At 52.2% G+C, this 22,599-nt stretch overlaps 1 protein-coding gene across 2 annotated transcripts; it reads right to left on the reverse strand.

The window, feature by feature from the left end:
• Positions 1-2,491: 2,491 nt before the first annotated feature.
• On the reverse strand, positions 2,492-14,282 carry Engase (endo-beta-N-acetylglucosaminidase). 2 transcript variants are annotated; one of them, XM_052195617.1, is made up of 14 exons: positions 14,009-14,282; positions 12,291-12,361; positions 11,955-12,156; positions 10,064-10,212; positions 9,508-9,665; positions 8,858-9,006; positions 8,507-8,672; positions 7,102-7,205; positions 6,724-6,832; positions 6,373-6,563; positions 5,807-5,955; positions 5,132-5,237; positions 4,745-4,859; positions 2,492-4,567 (listed from the first exon to the last, which is right to left on the reverse strand). In XM_052195617.1, the coding sequence occupies exons 1-14, from the start codon at positions 14,125-14,127 to the stop codon at positions 4,151-4,153; spliced, it is 2,205 nt and encodes a 734-aa protein (XP_052051577.1). In that variant the 5' UTR covers positions 14,128-14,282; the 3' UTR covers positions 2,492-4,150. The 2 variants fall into 2 exon arrangements, with proteins under 2 accessions (XP_052051577.1, XP_052051576.1); XM_052195616.1 differs by having other exon boundaries at positions 5,132-5,240.
• Positions 14,283-22,599: the final 8,317 nt, after the last annotated feature.

Genomic DNA, 22,599 nt, shown 5'->3' on the forward strand with positions numbered 1-22,599 from the left:
AGTGACCTGTCCCATGGAGTCCCAGAAAGGATGCCAGTCGGTACCTGAAGTCAGGCTGAAACCCTAGAGAACTAGCAGATGATAATCCCTCCACTCTGGGGGTTCAGGGCCACGAGGTGACCACAGCTGTAAGTCCCATCAAGCCCCATTGTGGATAGAGCCCTGCTCCCTCTCTCCATGTCTGTGGCTCTCCTCCACCCTACCCTGCCCCTGTACCTGACATCGTCTTCTTCAGCCCCACCCATCGCTACCCAATATCCTACTCTAGGTCTAGCTTGTGGTGTGGTCCCAGAAGCTGTGGTGGGGGTAAGCGCAGGATTGGGGTTGTGGCCTCAGGGTAGGTTTAGGGGAGGTATGGCTTCAGGTCGGACCCCAGACCACAGGCACGGTAGCTCCCACCCCACCCCCGCATGCTGCAGCCGCCCCTCGGAAACCGCAAGCCCTCCTTTCTGTTTCTGTTGTAGTGAAACCTTCCACCGTCTCCTTCTCGGACCATGAAGGGCAAAAACAAAAAAACAAAAAAAATCACAAAACAAAAAACAAAACAAAAAAAGATGTTAAGATCCAAGCAGCAACAACAACAACAAAAAAATACCAACCAAACCAAGAGGCATCCAACCAAGTCCAAGTCCACGTCTGGCGTACACCCGCATCGAGGGAGCTCGTCCCCCAGGGGGCGCCGGAGAGTGGCTTTGCCTGGCTGGCAGTGCAGTGGGGACGCGGCCAGGCACTGGGGAAGACCTGGAGGGGAAACGTGGCCAGTGGGTGTGGGGCGGGGGGCTCCGGTATCTATCCAGTCTTCCTTTCCCACCCTGCTCCCCAGACAGGGGGTTCCTAGGGTGGAGCAGGCCCCTGAGAAGGATCGGCCAGCCGACTTGGGCCATTGCCTGCTGAGCCCTGCAGGGGCTGGAGCAGCTAGGGGACAGCGGGTTAGCACTCATCCCAGGTCTCCAGCCTGGCCTCATTGAACGTTGCCGCCAGTGCAGTCAGCTATCCAACCAGCCGCCCTGGGTTCCAACTCCCAATGCAAAGGGCTGACAAGGCTCCAGAACTCTGGGGCACCCCATGCTCCGCTCCCCTATGTGAGAAAGCTTCCGGCTACAGAGAACAAAGAAAGCCCAGCCAGCGAGGACCCAGTCCTCACGCTGTGATCCTGGACAGGTGGGCCCTCGGGCACAGGGTTGTTTGTTGGTGGCGGCCTCCCTGAAGGAGGCGCTGTGGGCTTGAAGGCCAGCCTCAGCTGTCTGCTAGGACCCAGCCTGCTTACTGCTTCCTTCTGTAGGCTTGGACATGCTGGGGAGTGGGGAATGAGACGGCCAGCCCTGGGCTGCACCTCGAGGTTGAGAATCAAGTTACTGAGGGTCTGGAGGGCCACAGTCAGAGCAGGACCCACGGGAACGACAAGGGATGGGGATGGCCTGGGCTGGCCCTGCCACAGGAAAGATCGACTGGGCTGCAGCCCGCTTGCTCCTGGGCAGGTGAAATGCGGGAGTCACGGGAAAGCAGCAGGCCCGGTGGATGGAACAGGAAAGAGGTATCAAGAAGCCCCTGGGCAAGGCAGGGATAGGTGGAGTAGGGTTAACAGCAAAAAAATAAAAATATAAAAATATATATATATAAAAAAAATAACAGAAACCAAGGCTCCCGACGCGGCACCACTGTCTCATGACACCTCAAAATAAATCACCTCACTTTCTATCCAGCATCAGCCACAGAAGCTATGGAAACGGAACCGTCCTTTTCTATTCCTGATGTACATAGCCCCGCGCCTGCCTCCGGCTCTGTCCTCTGTCCAGAGCTCCTCGCCTTCTGCTGTTTCAGACCCTTTCCCCCGCAGCCCCTCCTAGGACTGCAGCCGAGCCCCAGGCTTCCTTTCTTACCATTCTGTATGCTTCCACGGTGTGACCATTCAAATTAACAGTATTATTATTAAGATTAATAAAGATTTCTTTCTTCAAACTAGGAAGGCTCTTTCAGATCTAACAGCTCCCGGCACGGAGGGGGGGATGGGGCACCCGAGGAATGGGATTTGGAGCCTAGCCCTTAGATTTTTTTTTCCTTGACAGGTGGTAATGGGGAGGCTATACACCAAATAAATTGGGCAACTACCTGAGGGAATTCTGACCCCCTTATTCAAGTTGTTCTGGTGCACCCAGCCTAAGACAGGCTAGTGGAACAGAATGGCTTCTGCGATAAGTCACACCTAAAGAGGCAGAGGCATGCAGGGCATCCCACAGCCACAGTGTTCAGGGGGTGAGGCCATTGTGGTGTGGATGCCCTGGGCTGTGGCCCTACGACTCATTTCAAGGTGACCACTGCAATGCCAGCCTCTTGAGTCCTGGGACAGTGAGACAGACAAGGGTGCTTCTTCTGATGGAGGCAGGAAGTAGCAGAGAGGGGTGCTGGAAGGAAAGGTCTGAGGTCTGCACAGGGTCCAGACGCAGAGTCCAACCTGAAAGCTTTGGGGCCGGATCACACAAGACTCAACATCTCATTTTTCACATTGGATAATTTATTTCCAAGCGATTATATCCACCAGAGGGGCCTAGGCTTAAATGCCGGCAGATTAATTTTCCTGCGCAGGAGCCGGTGTTGCCGGGACTGGGGACTGTGCTCCTGGGACGTGAGGTTGCTCGGCTAAGCCCCCTTTCTTCTAATTGCTTGCTCACCAGACTGTGAGGGAGTAATTGACACTATAAATTTTCTCTCCTCCTCTGCATAAGATATTTGAAGGAACCAGCACTTTAAAAGCAGACTTTGTGCTGTGGGGTAGCAGGGCATTCAGGAATGCTGCCCCGCCCAAAGCCAGCCACCTGCCCTGTCCCCGCTGACTCTGCTCCAGCCACACAGAGCCCTGGCTGGGAGAGGGCGAGCAGAGGCTCTGTTGCAGATTCTGAATGACACACCAGAGAAAGGCCAGCATAGTCTAGGTCTCCCCACCCCCATCCCGCACAAGGCTGGCAAAGCCATGCCAGGGTACAGGAGTAGCCTGGGCTTTACCAGAGGCCCTGGCCTGCACCCTGACTGTGTGCGAGCTGGCAGAACCACACCAAACAGGACACAATGTTCCCAACCTCAGGTTCTAGGTCCTCACGCTTATACTACATGCAAGAGGAACAGGGTGCCCGGGAAATCAGGGTGGGGGGGGGGCGGGGGGGGGGGGGGAGACGCACCCAGTCCTTACAGGCAGGAGCCGCACTCCTCCTTGCCTCACACTTGGGACTCTGAGGAAACTCCACCCACCCAACCCTCATACCTCAGAAGATGGCAACCGACTGCTCTGCCATCTTGTGGCTTCCCCCCATATGACAGCATGAGGGCCACAGGTCAGACCACAGAGCTGGCTCACAGAGGGTCACATTTAGAACACAGAAGGGAGGAGAACTCTACTGTGGACTGAGCAGGAAGCACTAGGAGAAGCTGGGGGGGGGGCAGTTGGGGGAAAGTGGCAGTGACGTCATTCAAGACCCAGACACACAGCAGGAAGTCCCCATGCAACCTAGTGACAACAGGGCTTTGGTACAGCGAAGGATGCCATTGTAGCTGGAAGGAGGCGTGGCTCACCTGCCTCTTGGGGGACATAAGACACCCTCGCACCCGTGTGCCTTCTCACGGCCTGTGAGAAATATTGCCCAGGTAAGGGACTTGGGGCTCACTGGGATGGTCAGCTGCCAGAGCCGCCATCCATACAGGTAGTCTGAAATGTGACTGGCCCACCTTATGCAGGTGGGGGTGTGATGCCAGTAGCCTCCGACAGTGCTGCTGGTCTGGGGAGTACCATTCCAGCTACCCCATGAGCATCCCTGACTCGTGCTCCTACACTGACTGCTGCCTCAGCCTTCAGGGCCACCAGTGCAGTTTGCCTCTGATTGTCAAAGCTACACAGATAAATGGCCGCCACTCTCAACAGAAGCATCTTTTCAGCCTGGGAGGAATAGCCTTTATGGAATTTTCTGGAAGAAACCTCAAACTCTCTCCCTCTTCCTTGAGAACCACATCCCATGGAGAGTATTACAGAAGGACAGAGCCTCCTGAGATCACAGGCAAAACCTGGAGACCTTGTCTCCTGGGGATCCGGCTATCCTCGGCAGTCCACGCAGCCTTGGGCCTCGAGTCTTGAGGTGAGGAGGTGCTGTGCTCTGGAGTGGGCTCACTGAGAGGCCGCATAGAGCAGGACCGCCCTTCCCCACTCAGCCTGAGGCACCAAGAAACCCTCCCTGGGGACAGGTTCCACCAGGAACTCCACACGACCATCCTGCCCCAATTGAGCAGCCTCCACTGCCAAGTCCACCACACGGTACTGGTTGGCAAAAGCCAGGCCCAGGAACACCGGCTCCTCTGTCCCTGGGGACTCCTCTGTCACAGAGCTGCTTCCTGTCCGTTTCCAGCAGTGAATCCGGAAGCAGCGGGCTCGGAGCATCAGGTAGGACCAGTGCAGGGTACAGCTGAGGAGGAGCCGGGCAGGGCGGCCCTCAGACCCAGTGATCAGAGGAAGCCAGCGCAGCTGAGAGACGGTGACATTTTGCACCCGGGGCAGAGGGTCCAGAAGGCTGCTGGCATCAACCACCTGGTAGGAGAGAGACGGTTCGCTGGCTGAATGCCCAGGGAGGACATAAAGGACATCCCCTCATGTCTACTCCTCAGTGCTCCATCACCCCTCCTCCACCAACTCCTCCTCCCTAGGGGCCCAGACACTCCCCCATCCACCCCATCTCCCTACAAGCCCAACTCCACACATACACACCTGGATCTCTCCAAGACGACAAATGAAGCTCTTCTCCTCCTGGGTGCCTGGCGGCCTTGAGAAGCTCACCAAGAGGTCCTGGAGCAGGCACCCACGAAGGTTTACCTCATAGCAGCTGAAAGAGCACACAGGCTGCTCACAAGCCAGCTGTGCGAGGGCCCTAGCCACAGCATGTAGGGGAAGCATCCCAAGAGTACCCAGGTCATGGGGCCTGGGGCTACCGCAGGCTCCTGCAAGGAGTGTCCTTGTCTATCTCACTGCTATCAAACCCTGGAGGGCCAAACCCAGGCAGCCCCTTCCCTCTTGTTCTGGGGTTTCTCAGAGGGAACTGTAAGATCTTCCACGTGTGCTCAGTGCCTTATGGGACACGCCAAGAGAGGGACTCACCGTTGAATCCAGCTCCCACTGAGCTGCTGGCCACAACTGCTGGCCCATCTGGCCAGCCTGGTGGGAGGTACCTGGAGGGGTCTAGGGCTGTGCCGTGAGCCAGTTTCTGCTGGAAGACATAGGCTTCAGAAAGGAGAACCCCATAGGAAAACCCAAGAGGGGCAGGGTGTGGCTGGGGAGGGTGTCTAGGTAAGCCCCTGGTGAGGCAGTGTGGGGGAAGGGTGGGGGAAGGTAAGACCCCTGGTGGATCAGACACTTGGGCAGCACAAGGAAAGACTTTGGAGGACAAGTGGAGGTATGTATGTTACTGGCCATCTTCACGCATCCTGGCTTCTCCACAACCTACTAATGTGAACACCTCCGTGTCCCAGAGAGAAGGAGACCTGTATCTAACCTGCCCAGAAGACCATGCTGCTTAGCAGGGTCACAGAGGAAAACTTGGGCTTAGCAAGTCTCTATGTGCAGGTAATGACAACAAGCCAGATTCCACCCAAAGTGGGAGCTGCCCAGACCCACCTACAGCAGCCCCGCCCCAAATAGCTCTGCCCACAGCAGCCCCGTCCACAATGCCCCACTGCCCACGAAGCCCCTCCCACAACAGCTCCGCCCACAGAAGCCCCGCCTAGAGCCAGAGCCTTCTCCACCTCCCTTCAATGAAGTCACCCAGCCTCTCACCATTTAACACCAACATGCCACCCACATGGCAGCTGCTGGCATCCCCCGTTGTGAGCTCCAAAGCCACCTGGACATCCGTTGAGCCTTCAAACTTGTACACCATGGACAGGAAAACCTTGGGGGGTACTGGGACGTTCAGAGAGAACAGCCTGGAGGAGGGAAACTTCGTGAGAGGTGGAAGCAGTCCTCGCCGAGTTCCTCCCTGCCTGGCTCCAAGTGAGGTGGTGAACGTCCCAAACCCGGCCCTGCTGGGGCTTAGCCACTTCCACAGCCAGACGACTGTGGACTGGAAGGCGCTGGTTCTAATTCCTTCCCAGGCACCGTCTAAGGCAGCCGCATGCCAGGAAGTAGTATGCGGTGGGCTGTCTCAGACCCCTGCCTGGCACTGCACTCTCAGCTGTCACAGCTGGGTAACACTTCAGAAAGCTACGGGGATGCTGTGCAGTGTGTTTCCCCACAACGTACAGAAAGCCATCGGAGATCTAATGCCTGTTCTTTCCGACTCGGCTCCTGCAGACACAGTGGGCAGAAGACCCGTGCACCTCATCCTGACGTCACTCACCCACCTCACAGCTACACTGTCAACCTCAGACGGGATCAGGCCCCGGAGCAGCAGAGAGCTGCCCCCGTGCCAAGCATCGGTCAGGCAGCACTGTGTCTTCACCCAGCCCCGACTGCCGCCAGCCAGCTTATGTTCACCAAAGAGGGGTTGTGTCTCCTGGGCACTAGGGTGGTACCAGGGCCCCACTGCCTGCTCCTGCAGAAAGAGGAAAGTGGCAAATGGGACAGGGGCAGTGACCTCTGCAGAGGCAGACAGCAGGAGTGCACGGAGGGACGTCGTACACGGCCCTCCTGCACATGCCCTTTGGCCCCCTCCCGCCATCCTAGGCAGAGACAAGACACAGAGGTCTGCATACCTTGCCATAGCAGACTCTCCGAGTACCCAGGCCCAGGCAGAAAGAGGTGACAAAGGGCAGGGAGCAGATACTGTGTGTGGGCAGGAAGCGCTCCAGCAGTCTCCAGAACCTAACAGGGACAAGAGGGAGTCAGCGTGAGAGGGCCAGCCACACCCCTGCAGACCTGTGTGGAACTGGGAGATTTCTGCGAGGGGCCACATAGGGAGGGGCAGGCCAGAGGCCATCTGCAAAATGTGGTTCTCGCCTTTTTCCCTCCTGCTGGGTCTCCAGAATCTTCCCAGGGAGCTGCCAGGGTGGTCACTTTGCTCTCATTTGATCCCCCTTGTCCCCTGGTCACCACCCCACTGCAGAGCCCATGCTAAGGCCTCAGGGACTCACTTGTCCTGGTTCTGAAAGAAGTCGCTCTTCTCCAGACACTCGTACACCCACCCAGGAGCAAACAGTGCGGCCGAGAAGCCATGCTTGCGGATCAGCTCCAGGGACTGGGGAGACAGAAACCAGGGGGGTGCTGAACACTGGGACCAGAGTCCAGCCAGGCAGGGCCAGTGAGGAAAAGCTCTCCTCTCCCCACCAGCTCCAGGCAGAGGGTCTTGGGCTTCATCCCTGGCGTCATCTCACAGCTAACTAGAAGAGGGTGTGGGAGAGGCAGCTGAAGGAAAGGCAGGGCGGGCTCAACCATGAAGGAGCTTGTCTGGGTGGACAGAGCAGGGAAGTGTTGACAACCTCACTAACCTCTCTAAGAACCTCACTGTGACTCTCTAAGCTCTGTCTCCTCTTCACAGATACCTCTCGTCTTCCTACTAGAATCAGAGGGCAGAGAATCTGCAGGTCCTGGATTGTTAAGGGTGTGCTGCTTAGTTTGAACTGTCAACTGGACACACGAGAAATAATCTATCTCTCAGTGAGAGATAGATGGTCTGCATTGGGTCCGCCTGCCAGCATGCCTGGGTGTGGCACTAGCCTTGCTGTTTGATGTAGGAAAGACCCTGCCCCTTGTAGGCAATGACATTCCCTAGGCTGGGCAGTCATGAACAGTATAAAAGGAAAAGCTGGGCGTGGTAACTTTTAATCCCAGGAGGCAGAGACAGGGAGATCAAGGCCAGCCTGGTCTACACAGTAAATTCCAGGACAGCCATGGCTACAAAGAGAGACCCTGTCTCAAAAATAAAGAGATGGGGAAGACAGAGAAAGCTGAGAACAGGCAGGCATCCGTTCCCATCTCCCTGGGGTCCTGATCGCTGTGATAACTGCCGTCACTTCCCTCCACACTGAAGCACTGTAACCTGAGATTAAACCCTGTGTCTGCTGCTCATCTTGTAAGCGAATCCTGGGCACTGGATTAAATGATCCATCTACAGCTTCCTCATGACTAAGAGCTCTGTGCCCAGGGGAGAGGCAGGACTGACAGACAGGAGCAGAGCCTGCTCTCACCTATCCTCCCCCTCCCCCAGGCCACTTGCTTCACCTCTGTCCTCTACACCCCGGCCCCCCACCCCCCACCCCCGCATTCCCCCTATGTCTGCTGAGTGGCATGAAAAGTCACTCAATATGCTCCACACGGCTCAGGAGGAAGTCGGTGCCTATGGGAAATGATGCAGGAGTGGGGACAGGATCCTTGCCTGTGACTGGAAGAGCGACTGGGAAGGACAGTGGACGGGTGGGTCCCAGGAGATCCAGGGCGCCCTTATTTCCTTTGAGGTACTAGTGAGAATGGAAGATCGCCAAGGCAGAGGCCAGAGAGGGCATGCAGACCAGCAGCCCCGCCGCGAAGGCCACTGCCTACCTTGTGAGTATCGAACTGGCCTCCGACCACATTGCTCCGAGCAAACACATCCACGCCCACGTACACATCGGCCAGGCGCTTCCCGGCCTGTGCCACCATCCGCTGCAGGTGGTCCTCCCGCCAGTTATAGTTGGTAAAGAAGCCATCGCAGGAGTCGAAGAAGACCCTGAGAGGTGGCAGGGGCACCCAGCTGCTGTTAGCATCCCTGATGGTCACAGGCACACATCGCCTAGGGACCGGGGCTGCCCGTGCCTGCTGTACTTGGCCCAGTGGGGAATGGTCCCACACGGGATGCCCACATGGGACGTCCTGTAGCCTGGCCAGTTCGTCTTCCTTCCGCCCTGTGCTCACCTGTTCTGTCCATTCAGTTCATCCTGCCACTTGAGCTGCCCGCTCTGCACCACACTGTCGTACCACAGCACCAGACCTCCGGGGACCTGCTGATGGAGCTGTGTGGTCAGGTACTGGAGAAATAAAGGTGTGTTCTTCACAGCAGCTTGCTGCAAAAGAAGGAGATCATACCATTGTAAGGCTGGGCACGGTTGTCATGAGAAATAACCAGTACAAAAGACGGGGGAGGCTACAAGAGCCAACCACACCAAAAATGCCCCATGTCTCACGGCCATCAGGGAGAACCTAGCCATCCTTGCTGGGCAGGAAAAGATTAAAGAGGGTGGTGGGGAAAAGTCACACAAGCCCGAAGCAGGGATGAGGGGAAAAGGTGTGGGCACACTGAGGAAGAAACTGAAGAGGACACACCAGAGGAGCTCGTGAAATAGCTGGGCGCTCCCTTCCCTGCAGCTGGAGACAGCACAAGTCCTCGCTATGATGTGAGAAACGGATCTTGCTACGGGCTAGGGGCTGGGGGCTGCATCCAGGGCAAGAGGGGCCAAGCAAAGGGGCAGGAGTGAAGCAAGGAGTAGGTTCAGGAGAAACAAGCAAAGAGGAATTAAAGCAACGGGTGAGGAGGCCGGGCACCAGGACCCTGTCAAACGGCTCACACTCAGAGAGTTCTCGATGTTGATGAGCCAGCCATCGAAACGGAAGAACTGAGCAATCTGGACCAGCCGGTCAGCCACTGCCCGGAAGGAGCTCTCATCCCCGGCCAGGAAGGCTTCGCAGAGCCTGCCTCCCTCTTGCCACTCTGTGATAAAGGTTCCTGTGAGACAAGAGGTAGAAACAGCTACACAGATGGCTCTCCTCTGAGCCGGGGCTCGGACGAGTGTGCTTCCTGCATGGCAGGACTTGGCCCCAGAGGATTCAGAACAAAGCCGGGGAGGCACTAATCTGACCCCGTGGTTGGCAAACTACGGCCTCAAGTGGGACCCAGCCACTGCTCAGGTGAGTACTCCTTTCCTGGGACGTGGCAGCCCCTCTGGCTATCCATCATCTAATCATCTCTTATGGTATCACCACCACCCAGACCGATGGCCCGCACGCTAAAAACACAGGTACCTTCTAGTCTTCTCTGGGGAAATGTGCAGACACCCATCCAAATCCTTGCTGCCGCTCTATGACAGGGCCACCCAGTGGGTGCGCTCACTGCCTGGCTCTTACCCAACACGCAGACCCCGTGCCTGTGGGCGGCGTTGGTCCAGCACACCGGGGGGATGGTGACCGTGTGATGGCTGAAGTACACAAAGATGTCGATGTACTGCCAGTGGTAGAAGGAGTAGGGGTTCGGCACCTCTGAGCCCTGGATGAACCTGGTGGAGATGCAGAACGGTCGGGCCCCAGGACACAGAATAGATCAGGATGCAGTGATCTGGCCCCAGGACACAGAATGGATCAGGACGCAGTGATGGCTCAAGTCTAACTGTTCTTCAGTTATGGTCACTGGCTCTGATTGAAGCCTGCGATGTGAGACCTTGTGGGGAGGGGTGAAGGCAGGAGCAACCTGGGGCTCTTCTGTCAAGAGTGGTCAGGAGTGGGAGCTGGGGTAAGAGTCAGGCAATAAAATGCTTGCCTTGGGTGACCTCTATCCCCAGATCAGATTTAAAAATAAAAAAATAATAAAATAAAATAAAATAAAATAGGGCTGGAGAAATGGCTCAGCGGTTAAGAGCACTGACTGCTCTTCCAAAGGTCCTGAGTTCAATTCCCAGCAACCACATGGTGGCTCACAACCATCTGGACCCGATGCCCTCTTCTGGTGTGTCTGAAGACAGCAACAGGGTACTCATATAAGTAAAATAAATAAATCTTTTTTAAAAATTGTAAAAATATAATAAATTAAAATTTTTTAAAAATTAAAAAGCCGGCTAGGACGGAGCATGCTTTGTAATCTCAGGGACGGGAGGGTGGAGAATCACTGACAGGCTAGCCTTGCATACTTTTGACAGGCTAACCTTGCATAATTAGGGAGTCCCAACCCTGTGAGGAAGTGTGTCTCAAAGTAAGGGTGGACAGCACCTGAGGAACAATAGCCACGGCTGACCTCTGGCTCCACGTTCACACACACATGCGCACACACGCACACACAAAAAGCCAGTCAGGGGCCCACCTGGCATGGTGGCACCCGAGGTGGGGTGATTGGCTGAGCTACATATGAGTTCTAAAACTCATAATGAGTTTAGTCTACAGACCAAACTATGTAGCGAAACCCAGTCTCAAAAATAAATCCCGGTGCGTTTGGGGAAGGAAGCTCATTCGCCAACCAGGGAGTTAGCGTGGACCACTGGAACTGCACAGACAGCATTTGGCCTCTGTGAGCAGATTTAGGAGCAGGAAGCAGAAAGGCTGAATACAGGCCCTGACTCTGGCTTCCGTTCCCTGCAAAGGGTCAGTGCCGGAGGGCCTTATCCCTGCGTCTACAGGTTGGCCACACCCCATGCTGGGCGGCTGGCTCTGACTCAGCTTCCCATCAATCATCCTGTCCAAGACTGTTCCATAGGGGCTGGAGAGATGGCTCAGTGGTTAAGAGTGCTGACTGCTCTTCCAGAGTTCAAATCCCAGCAACCACATGGTGGCTCACAACCATCCTTAACGAGATCTGACACCCTCTCCTAAATGTCTGAAGGCAGCTATAGCTTACTTATATATAATAAATTTAAAAAAAAAAAAAGACTGTTCAATAGATGTTAAAAATGTCTCTCTAGGTAGCCTGTGCATAGCTGGTGGGGGGGGGGGGGGGGAGAGGCGGCGGGGAGAGATCACAGGAAGCCAGGGCAAGAGGCCTGAACCAGGACAGAGCCTAGGGGAAGCAGGACAGACAAATCAGATGAGGATGAGGCTGCTGGGCCAGAAGATGATTCTCTTCAGGGGGAGCCTGAGGAACTAGCTCTCTGTGGCTAAAACAGATGAGAGCTCGCCCAGTTCCACATTGCTTCTGCCACTGGAAGCTTAACCTAGGACTGAGTTTCTCTCCCTGAGGTGTCAGAGGCCCATCTAGAACTCCTCACCACCCTCTTCCACCCAAGGATGGCCAGTAATAAAGTCAGAACCTCACCTGTCCTCCAGGTAACCGCCCATCATGTCATGGCACAGCAGGGTCCGGGGCCTGGGGCTGCTCAGTGGGGGCTGGCGACATACAAGGGGTTCCAGGGCTACGTTGAAGCCATCCTCTGTGAGTGGGGTCCAGGCCAGGAGCTCCTCCAGCGTTGATAGGTAAAAGCTGATGGGTCTGGTAGTATCCTTGTCATAATATCTAGCTGGTCCACGGAGGGACCCATGAGCAATGATGGAGATCAGGGGACTCATGCATACCCTTCGACTCTGACAGAGAGGGGCATGGGGGCTGCGATGGCCAGGAAAGTGACATTAGCAGGAACCTCAGTTATCTCACCTGGTAAAGGATCCGGAGTGAAACTGACCACATCTCTAAAGACTGCTTCCTCTTCCTGGTCCTCGTTGATCCTGGGTAAAGGGTGGGTTTTAAAAGATTGATTTGCTTTTGTTTGTTACGTAAGACATACAGGGTCTTAGGTAGTCTGGGCTAGTCTGGAAGTGTGTAGTTAAGGGTGACACTGAAATTCCGATCAATGCCCTTTCACCTTCTAAGAGGGGTGGGATAAGAGGGGTGGGAATGGCCCCATTCATACTGGTGATTGAACTAGGGATCGGTACACAGTAGGTGAACACTCTGTCAGCTGAACTACATTCTCAGCCCCCCCCCAATGGTAAATAACAGCTGGAAGCAAACGGCTTAATAACACAGGACATGGGTTATAAAATATGCACCAGAGGCATGCATGACACCAGAAGCAGGGCAGCTGAAACTCATCTTGCTTATTAGCAACAAGGGCCTGCTCCTGCTTGGACACACGCCAATGACAGCCCCACTTAAAGGTGAAAACCCCAAGTTAAAACATTTCCTAGGGCTGGAGAGATGGTTCAGTGTTAAGAGTACTGACTGCTCTTCCAGAGGTCCTGAGTTCAATCCCCAGCACCCACATGGTGGCTCACAACCATTTGTAATGGGATCTGATGTGTCTAAAGACAGCTACAGTGTACTCACATACACTAAGTAAATAGTTGTTTAAAAAAAAAAAAACATTTCCTAGAGCCACAGGCCTTCTCTGGCCAAGGGATATGGTCTTCAGGTTCTAGCAAAATTAAAGACCCCAGGAGGGCAGGAACTGGCTTTGTCTCCTGCCCACACACAGGGGCAGAAACTCTCACTCACTGCCCCCCATACCCCTTAAGCAATTGTAGAATACAAAGAATTAACTTCTTTGCCTTCATGAAGTTGTGAACTCAGAGCACAGCAAAATCAGTAACTGTTCATTTGTCAATATGTTTCAAAGTATAATTTTAAGAGTATCGAGAAGACACTATTGTAGCCATTTAGATACAAAGATATCCAAGCTGGCATTCTCTAAAGCCTGCAGGGCCTGAGGCCATCAGGAGTGACTTGAGTTCCCTCCATAGGTTCTCCAATCATACTGGCCCTCTGTAATTAGACTGAGGAGCCTTTGGAACTTCAGGGATGGCCAGACAGCTGCAGGCTAAAATGGAGATGTCATGTTTTTCTTATAGTGCTAGGGGCTCAAACCCAGGACTTGCTACTTCCTGGGCAGGCACTCTGCCATGAATCTATCCCAAGACCTTCCGTTTGTACTTTGAGATGTGGCCTCACTATACCAGCTTGGCCTCAAACTTGTGACCCTCTTGCTCACTCCCTCAAGGAGCTGGAATTAAAGGCCCTGTCACCAGGCCAGGCAAAACACCCACCTTTCAATTTCACTCCCAAATACTCCTCTTTCAGATGGTTCTCTCTGACTGATTTCTATATCCTTCAGCTGCACCAAAGGAACTCAGAGTGATCCTGTCTGCCCCTGCCCACCTGTCACCTGAATATCCCTCCAGGAAGAAGAAAAGGAACAAGGAAGCTGCTAGCTTGCTCGGGAGGCCGGACTGAAGCCAGGGATGGAAGGATAGAGGGACGCAGGTTTGTCCCCGAGCAATGGACAGTGTCGCACCGCGCAGAGACAGGCAGCATGGCCACCCTAGCCCAGACCCGAAGCTCAGCCCAGACTCGGAGCTCAGCCCAGCCATGCGCACCTCCGCCCCCGCCTCCGCTGCCCCTGCCTCCGCTCCGGCTGGTCCTGCGCCTGCTTCTCCCGGGCCGCAGAGCCTCGCTGCCGTGCAGCCCCCCGGGTCCGCACCGACGAAGTCTCCATGACCGTCAGAGCCCGCCGACCGCTAAGCCCTCCAGACACCCTGCTCCAACAGCCAATCGCAAGCCTGGGCCTGCCCCTGCCGCAGCTCTCAGCCAATGGAGAGTGTGCAATGCCGCGGTTGGCTCACACCGAGTTCCGGCTGGGATCTGACAGCTTTCTGCAGGTAGTGGATGTAGAGCGGGGGTTAAATAACCGGAGAGACGGGGCGGGGCCTGATAGGCGGGGTCTGGGAGAAAGGCGGGGCTGCGTGGATCCTGAGCCCAAGGTTCTAAGAGACCCAAAAAAGTGTCATTTAGAGTTTGTTGGAAGATCTCTTTCCAAAATTGAGATGCAGCTCAGACAGATGAAGGAATCTGCCAACAACCACCAGTCGGCCCTGGAACTGGACCACAGAGACTGGTGATAACCTAGCTTCCCCGGATTTGTCTGTCTCTACTTCCCATCTCCAAACACTGGGATTACCATATTCAGCTTTTTTAAAAATTAAAATATAATTACATTAGTTTTCCCTTTTCCTTCCTCCCTCCAATCTTTCCTGTGTACCTCACCTGATATCTCTCTCAAATTCACGATTTTTATTTCTTATATATGTTATATACAAACATAGCCTGTTCAGTCCCTATAATGTTGCTTGTATGTAAACGTTTTCAGGACTGGCCATTTGGAATTGGCTAACCAACTGGGGAGGGGCTCTGCCCGGATAAGACTGTGTCTCCTGGTCTCCGCATTCTGCAGTTGCCTGTATTCCACACTGAGTCTCTTCGATCCCGTCCATAGATCAGCAAAGGCTGATGGTTGTCTTTTCTCATTAATCAACAAGACAAAGAGGTGTTATAACCACCTTAGGGTGGGGCTTGACAGAAGGGGAAACAGTGCCACTGTCCTGGACTGTTTCCATCTGTCCTGTACAGCTTAGACCCCCGTAGGATGGTCAGCACAGTGAGCACGGATAGTTTTATCCCGAACGCATTCTTCCCACTCCCAAGCCTGTGTTCTGCAGGAAATACATCCCCTCAAGTATTCGGAGCCCAGGAAACTGCATCTGCCAGAGGGCAGCTCCGCCACAGTACCTAGGCACGGAAGAGAGTCACAGTAACCTTGATGGTCTGTTCAGAGCGATGGGAAGAAATGCCAGGCAATGAGGAAATGGCTTCCCCTCCCTGAGCCCAATACCCCTCTGCAGCTTGCAGCTTCTGGCCCCACAGCAGCTTGCCCAAGCCAAGTTCCCTGGGCCTCTTTATTACTGTGTACAGACTTTGAGCTTTATGGGGCCCCAAGCATCCATAAACGCCAAGGGCGGGGATGGTGACTAAGGTGGTTTCATACAGGCAGTCAGGGAATAGGCACTGGGGAGCAGGGTACTCTGATCTACAGGACAGTTGGCAGGACATCTCTTCCTTCCCACTGACCCAGGGTGGGGAGGGGAGCTCTGCCTGGAGCTGGGACAGAGAGAAGGTAGCAGGTCATTTGGGCTACTGTCCACAAGCACAGTCACAAACAGTGAAGCTTTGTGGAGCAAATGCAACTGTCTTGAAAGCTGTGTAGATGGGCGTTGTCCCAACTCCCCGCCTCTGTGCTCTAGACCCTGCCCCGGAGACCTATGCAGCTAGGACAGAGTCACGAGTAGGAAAGAAGAACTGCTTGAATTCTCAGTTTGGGGTCTGATGACCCAACCCACACACACTCGACTCTCCCCCCACCTCCCCTTCTACAAGGGCATGATGCTAGGCCAATCTTGTAAGGGATCAATTTAGATGACCATGGTGGTGTCATGTCTGGAGGACAGTTGTCTTAGGGTTTCTATTCTTGCACAAACATCATGACCAAGCAGCAAGTTGGGGAGGAAAGGGTTTATTCAGCTTACACTTCCACACTGCTGTTCATCACCAAAGGGAGTCAGGACTGGAACTCAAGCAGGTTAGGAAGCAGGAGCTGATGCAGAGGCCATGGAGGGATGTTACTTACTGGCTTGCTTCCCCTGGCTTGCTCAGCCTGTTTTCTTATAGAACCCAAGACTACCAGCCCAGGGATGGCACCACCCTATGGGCCCTCCCCCTTGATCACTAATTGAGAAAATTCCTTACAGCTGGATCTCGTGGAGGCATTTCCTCATCTGTAGCCTCTTTCTCTGTGATAACTCCAGCCTGTGTCAAGTTGACACACAAAACCAGCCAGTACAACAGCATCCCATAACATGGTCTAACTCTGTCTTGCCCCTTCCCTCTCAGCGCCCCATAATGCTCCAAAGACCAGAAGAAGGAGAAGCAGCGAAACTGAGGGCTGGTGTGAGAGGCCAAGGGTACACTGCTCTGGGTGAGCACTGCACTTCTCTTGCCTTGCTTTCTGCTGGCTGCCGGGCAAGTGGGAGGATCTGACGGTCGGAACTGTGGCCGCCACCTGTGTGCGTGAGAGGGTACAGGATGTAGGACAGAAGCAGCCTCCTGGATCTTCCGTGGAGTATGTACAGCTTCAACCTGGACCACTTCATGCAGGCTCTCCCAGGAGCAGAGGCACCTGACCGAACCAGCACATCCTGTGTCTGTGACAGTGGCTGAATCCAAGATGATGTATGAACAACAGTTTCTGGAAGGAAGCTGCATTTTATAAGCTGATTAATTGGTTTGAACTTCCTTGATTATCGAGAGTTTAGAATGTGGCAGACCTAGGGTCTAATCACAGATTATCTGAGTTATCTTTGCCCCTTTAATAGCCACTGTCCTCCTCTCTTTGACCTGATGTCCTGTGACTATTAGGTAAGTCCTTTGGAATGTACAAACAGACCCCCTAGGTTCCACCAACCCCAGAGCTAAGAATGTCACCAAATAGCATGGGAGACCTATAGCACAGATGTTCCTATTGTGCTGCACGCACCTGCCTGATGTTTCCAACAGTGTATTTGGAAGGTGTCTTGATCTATGACTTCCTTTGTTGTTACTACAAAAACTCCATGAAACTGCTACCACACTGAGACATGGAATTTGGGGCAAACTAAATTTGTTCCCAGACCATTATTATTCCTATCGGGCTCCAGAAATAACTTTTTTTTAATCACCACTGGGCTGTTGTTAATAACAGATAAAACTGGGGTTCCCATTCATAGATCAACAATGACTGGTGATTGTCTTTTCTCATTAATCAGCTAAAGAAGGAAAGCAGTTGTTGACCTCTCTGCTTAGATGGGAAGATGTCCTAGGACTCAGGAACCCAAGAACCAACTCTGAGGTGGGACAGTGTCCAACAGAAGGGCATTCTGAGACACAGGAGTTCAGGAACCACAGAGCACTGAGTGGAAGCCTCTTTACCAAAGGAGGTGCAGCTCCTAGGGGAGGGTACCCCTGCTGAGCCAAGAGGGGGGGCTCAGCCCTGCTTCTTCTGTTCCCTTTCTCCCTTCTTCCCTTTGTTGCGTCTTGTCTTCTGATGACCACATCAGGAAGCAAGTCTCATAAAAGAGATTTATTGGAGAGTCTAGGGAGTGGAGAGACAAACCTGGGAGTGGCTACCTATGACAAGCAGCTGCAGGGAATTGGACAAAGCACAGTGCGTATATAGGGGTTTGGGGAGGTGGAACTTTCCAGGGTGAGGATTGGTGTGATTTCAAGTCTCAAGCCTGGGAGAGCTCAGGGACTGAAGGGTTTTTGCACCCAGGGATTGGTGGGTTTCTCTGGGAAGTTTCCTATTCAGTGTTTGGTTGCTTTTGTTAAGACTTGTCATCTAAAATTAGCATAATCTGGGGAGGGTCCTGTTGAGGGGTTAGAGATGACCTTCCTGACAGTTATGACAGGGAGGCCTGGGGGAGGGGCCTGGCTGCTGGAGATGGGGAGGGAAGAGGGGGCTGACCACTTTCCAGCCTTGAGGGTTTACAAACGTATACAAAGTTTCCAAACATATACAAAGTTTCCAAATATATACAGTGTTTCCAAAGGGAGTACTCTGTAGCCACTTGAGTGGTGTGGATGTCTCACAGAGATGTTATAATCAGCTTAAAGTGAGGCTTGAGAAAGGCTCAGCTACAATGGGAAATCTAGGAAGTAAAGGCAGGTCCTGGGAGGAGATGGGCGGAATCCCAGAGACTGGCACTGTTCTGAAGGGATTGTTTCCATCAAGTCTAACTGTATCTATTAGGGCTAACTGTATCTGTTTCTTGACTCATCCTGACAAACACCTTCAACTGAAATATTGTAATTCAGGAATACATTTAGGGGCCTGAGGGATGGGATAGGTGGGTAAAGTGCTTGCTGGGAAAGTAGAAAGATCTAGGTTTGGGTCCCCAGCACCCATGAAAGGATGAACTTGGTGGTGGCTAGTGGCTGTAATCACAGTGCCTGGAGGCAGGGGCAGGGGATTCCTAGGCTCACTGGCTTTCATAGCCACAGACAGTGAGAAATCTTGTCTCAAAATATAAGTGGAAGGGCTGGAGGATGGCTCAACAGTTCAGAGTGCTTGTCTAGGGGCCTGGAGAGACAGCTCAGAGGTTAAGAGCACTGATTCCTCTTCCAGAGGTCCTGCGTTCAATTTCCAGCAACCACATGGTGGCTCACAACCATCTGTAATGGGATCTGATGTTCTCTTCTGATCTGTCTGAAGACAGTGATGATGACACTGCATAAAAATCAATAAATCTTTTTTTTTTTTTTTTTTTTTTTTTTTTAGTGCTTGCTGCTCCTCCAGAGGCCCCGAGTTTGATTCCCAGCACCCACCTTGGGGCAGCTCACCAGTGCTTGTAATTCTAGATCTAGGGCATTCATGCCCTCCTCTGGTCTCCACAGGAACCTACACACACAAGACACACATTTAAAAAGGAGATCAGGATGGGCAATGGTGGTGCACACCTGTAATCCCAGCACTTGGGAGGCAGAGGCAGGCAGATTTCTGAATTCGAGGCCAGCCTGGTCTACAGAGTGAGTTCCAGGACAGCCAGGGCTACACAGAGAAACCCTGTCTTGAAAAAAAAAAAAAAACTAAATAAATAAATAAATAAATAAATAAGAGATCAATTTTCTGAACCTGACCAAGCAGACCTGCCATCAGGGTTGTTGACATTTGCCACAAGAACAGACATGTTTGGCCCAAGTAGTCCCAGGCCAGGATACGTACCTGCAGCTGCCAATCGAGCTGTACAATCAGATTGTTGAAAAGGTTGTTTGTGAGTACCACTAACTGTCAATCTCTGTCCCTGTCCTGGATGACCCAAAAGGCAAAGCTTCCAGCCGAGAGAACAGAACAGCTGCTGTTTGAGAACGGTCACAGATGAGAGGGTCCGAGCTGCCTGTGTGTGCACTGCGGGCAACCGTGTGACAGTTATCTGGGCCAACATCACATCCTCAAGACTGCCAGTAAGACCCTCACCCTCAACCAGCTGGATCTAGAGTCTCCCAAGGCAGTGGCGCTCTGCTCATGTCTGAGTCTCAGAAGACCGAGAGAGAGCTCTACAGGTATTTTGGCCAAGGCCCCAGAAACCCCACACAGCCACACCAAACTCTATGTTGGCTCTAAGGGCCAGATGCTCAAACAAACATGCAAGAGGTTTCTCAAAGGGCTGGCTGTGGCTACAAAAACTAACCCCGAATCTTACTGTTAAAAATAAATAAATAAAGTAAAATAAATAAATAAATAAAAGGTTTGAATGTTGAAAAACAAAACAAGATAAAGTAGAACATAATAGAAGATACCAAGTGTCAACTTCTAGCCTCCAACACACACACACACATGCAACACATACACACAACATACACAACATACACACAACACACACACAACACATATACACAACACACACAACTTACACACAACACTTACACTACACACACAACACACACAGCTCACACACAACACACACAACACATATATACAACACACACAATACACACATATAACACACAAACACAACACACAGACATAACATACAAACATACACATGACACATACACACACAACACACATAACATATACAACACACAACACACACATAACACTTACACACACCACACACACACCACACATACAACACACACACACAAAATACACACAACACACACACATACACACACACAACACACACAACATACACACAACACACACAGCACACACATACACATATGCAAAACACACACAACACTCTTTTAAAAACTGCCTTTTTTGCTGATCAGGAGCTTACCGACAGATTGCTCTAAACACCTTCAGCTGGGCTGCAGGATCTAGCACAAAGCCTATCTGATAACAGTGGGGCACCTCCTGAAGCCTGCTGAACAGCATTCAGAGAGTGGAAAGAGGAAAGGCTGTGTGTGTGTGTGTGTGTGTGTGTGTGTGTGTGTGTGTGTGTGTGTGTGTGTGTGCTTTGCCTCATCCTAGGTCAGAAAGCCACTTAGTCGATTAGATGGGGGCCTTCTGTACAGAGGCTTGAGAAACCTTGAGACATCAGCCTCTCTTGCAAGGCTGTCTGTTTTTTCCCTGGTTTTGAACTGGTGTGTGTGTATGTGTGTGTGTGTTTACTTTTGCAAAATGTTTTATCTCATTCTTTCTCGTTGTGTTCTGTCAGCAATAAATCCCATTGTCCCTCCATCCAGGCGTCTGCCCCAGAACAGCTGAGGCACAGCAAGCCCTCCCATCTGTTGTCTGCCTGCGGTTTCCCAGGCGTTCACGAGAGAAGCCAGGGCCGGCCTGGGGTTCCCACTGCCTGGCCCAGCTTCCTGCCCACTGGAGGCTGGGTCTCCACACCTGCTCAGCAGGCAGCCTGCCCAGCCAGGGGTAGACGGCTCCTGGCACGCTCCAGCCAACCTACCTTCAACTAACCCACCTGCTCCATCCTCCTTTAGCGAGGTTTGTTCTTCCCTGCAGTCAAGAAGGAAGCTCCCTCCCCCACCCCGCTAGGTCTCCTCACTCAGCCTCTCCTCTACAGACCCCTCAACACTCTGCCCATGGTGCCAGGCTAACCTGCATCCTGCAGACATACTAGGATACACTTCCAGTCATGCATACATATTGAAAACATGCCTGTGTGCTTGTATGATACTGTGTTTTATAAAAATGTTGTCATGTAAAAATTATTCTGTGTTTTAGTGGTTTTTGATAGAGCAATATTACTTTACTTGAGCTTTATGGGGGCTGGAGAGATAGATAGTTGAGCACTTAAGAGCATTTTTTTCTTAAAGATTTATTTATTTATTTTATATGTAAGTACCCTGTAGCTGTCTTCAGACACCTTTTCTTCTCTCTCCAGCCCTGCTCGCTCTGACCCAAAGATTTATTTATTTATTATATGTGAGTACAATGTAGCTGTCTTCAGACACACCAGATGAGGGCATCAGATCCCATTTCAGGTGGTTGTGAGCCACCATGTGGTTGCTGGGATTTTGAACTCAGGAACTTTGGAAATTCTTAAACACTGTGCTCTTAAACACTGAACCATCTCTCCAGCCCCCACTTAAGAGCATTTGTTGTTCTTGTAAACAAAGGTCTTGGGTTTGGTTCCCAGCGCCTACATTCTCGTTCACAACCATCTGTAACTCAGTTCTGGCTTCCAGGGGTATGGAACATGGACAGTGCATGAGTGCGCGAACACACACACACACACACAGGCAGCACACTTACACATACAAAATAAGAGAGATCTAAATTGAGCCTGTTGGTTTATGTGGCTCTAGTTTATCTCTTTTCTGTGCTATTTTTCTTTGTTTTTTGAGACAGGGTCTCACTGTGTAAACCTGGCCTGTCCTAGAACTCACTCTGCAGACCAGGGTGGCCTGAACTCACAAAGATCTGCCTGCCTCTGCCTTATGAGTTCTGGGATTAAAGATGTGGCCACCACTATCAGATTTGCTAATATTTTAAAAACTCATAATCTACTTACAAATCAATCTATTGATAGATTTATATATTGGTATAAATAACAAGCCATTAACTCCTTTTCCTTTTTCTTTCTTTTTTTCTTTTTTGTTTTGTTTTTTGTTTTTGTTTTTCAAGACAGAGTTTCTCTGTGTAGCCCTGGCTGTCCTGGACACTCTGTAGACCAGGCTGGCCTTGAACTCAGAAATCCACCTGCCTCTGCCTCCCAAGTGCTGGCACTAAAGGCATGTGCAACCACTGCCCAGCTCTTATTCTCCTTTTTCAAGTGTGTGTGCATGTAAGAGTGTGTGTTGTGTGTATGTGTGTGTCAAGTGTGTGCATATTTGCATGTATGTGGACATATTTACATGTGAGCGTGTGATGTGCAACTTATGTAATGTGTGTATATATGCGTGTGTGTGTGTGTGTGTGTCTGTGTGTGTGTGTGTGTGGTATGTATGTGTGTTGAGTAGATGTGTGTGAGTGTCTGGTGTGCATGGATGTCTGATATCCATATTTACGTGTGTGGACATGTATGCGTGTGGGTGTGGGTAGGTATGTGGAGACCCTGAGATTGATGTCAAATATCATCCTCAGTTCCTTTCCAACTTATTCACTGAAGCAGAGCTACTTAGTCAAATCCAAAGCTCT

The sequence above is a fragment of the Apodemus sylvaticus genome, chromosome 10 (assembly GCF_947179515.1).
Source record: "Apodemus sylvaticus chromosome 10, mApoSyl1.1, whole genome shotgun sequence".
Classification (NCBI taxonomy): Eukaryota; Metazoa; Chordata; class Mammalia; order Rodentia; family Muridae; genus Apodemus; species Apodemus sylvaticus.

Coding starts and splice junctions, on each gene's coding strand:
- Engase (XM_052195616.1), bottom strand. CDS start 14,127: ATGGAGACTTCGTCGGTGCGGACCCGGGGGGCTGCACGGCAGCGAGGC. Junction 9,007..9,507: donor ACATCGAGAACTCTCTGAGT/GTGAGCCGTTTG, acceptor CTTCTTTTGCAG/CAAGCTGCTGTGAAGAACAC. Junction 6,833..7,101: donor TTCTTTCAGAACCAGGACAA/GTGAGTCCCTGA, acceptor TGTCCCTGTTAG/GTTCTGGAGACTGCTGGAGC.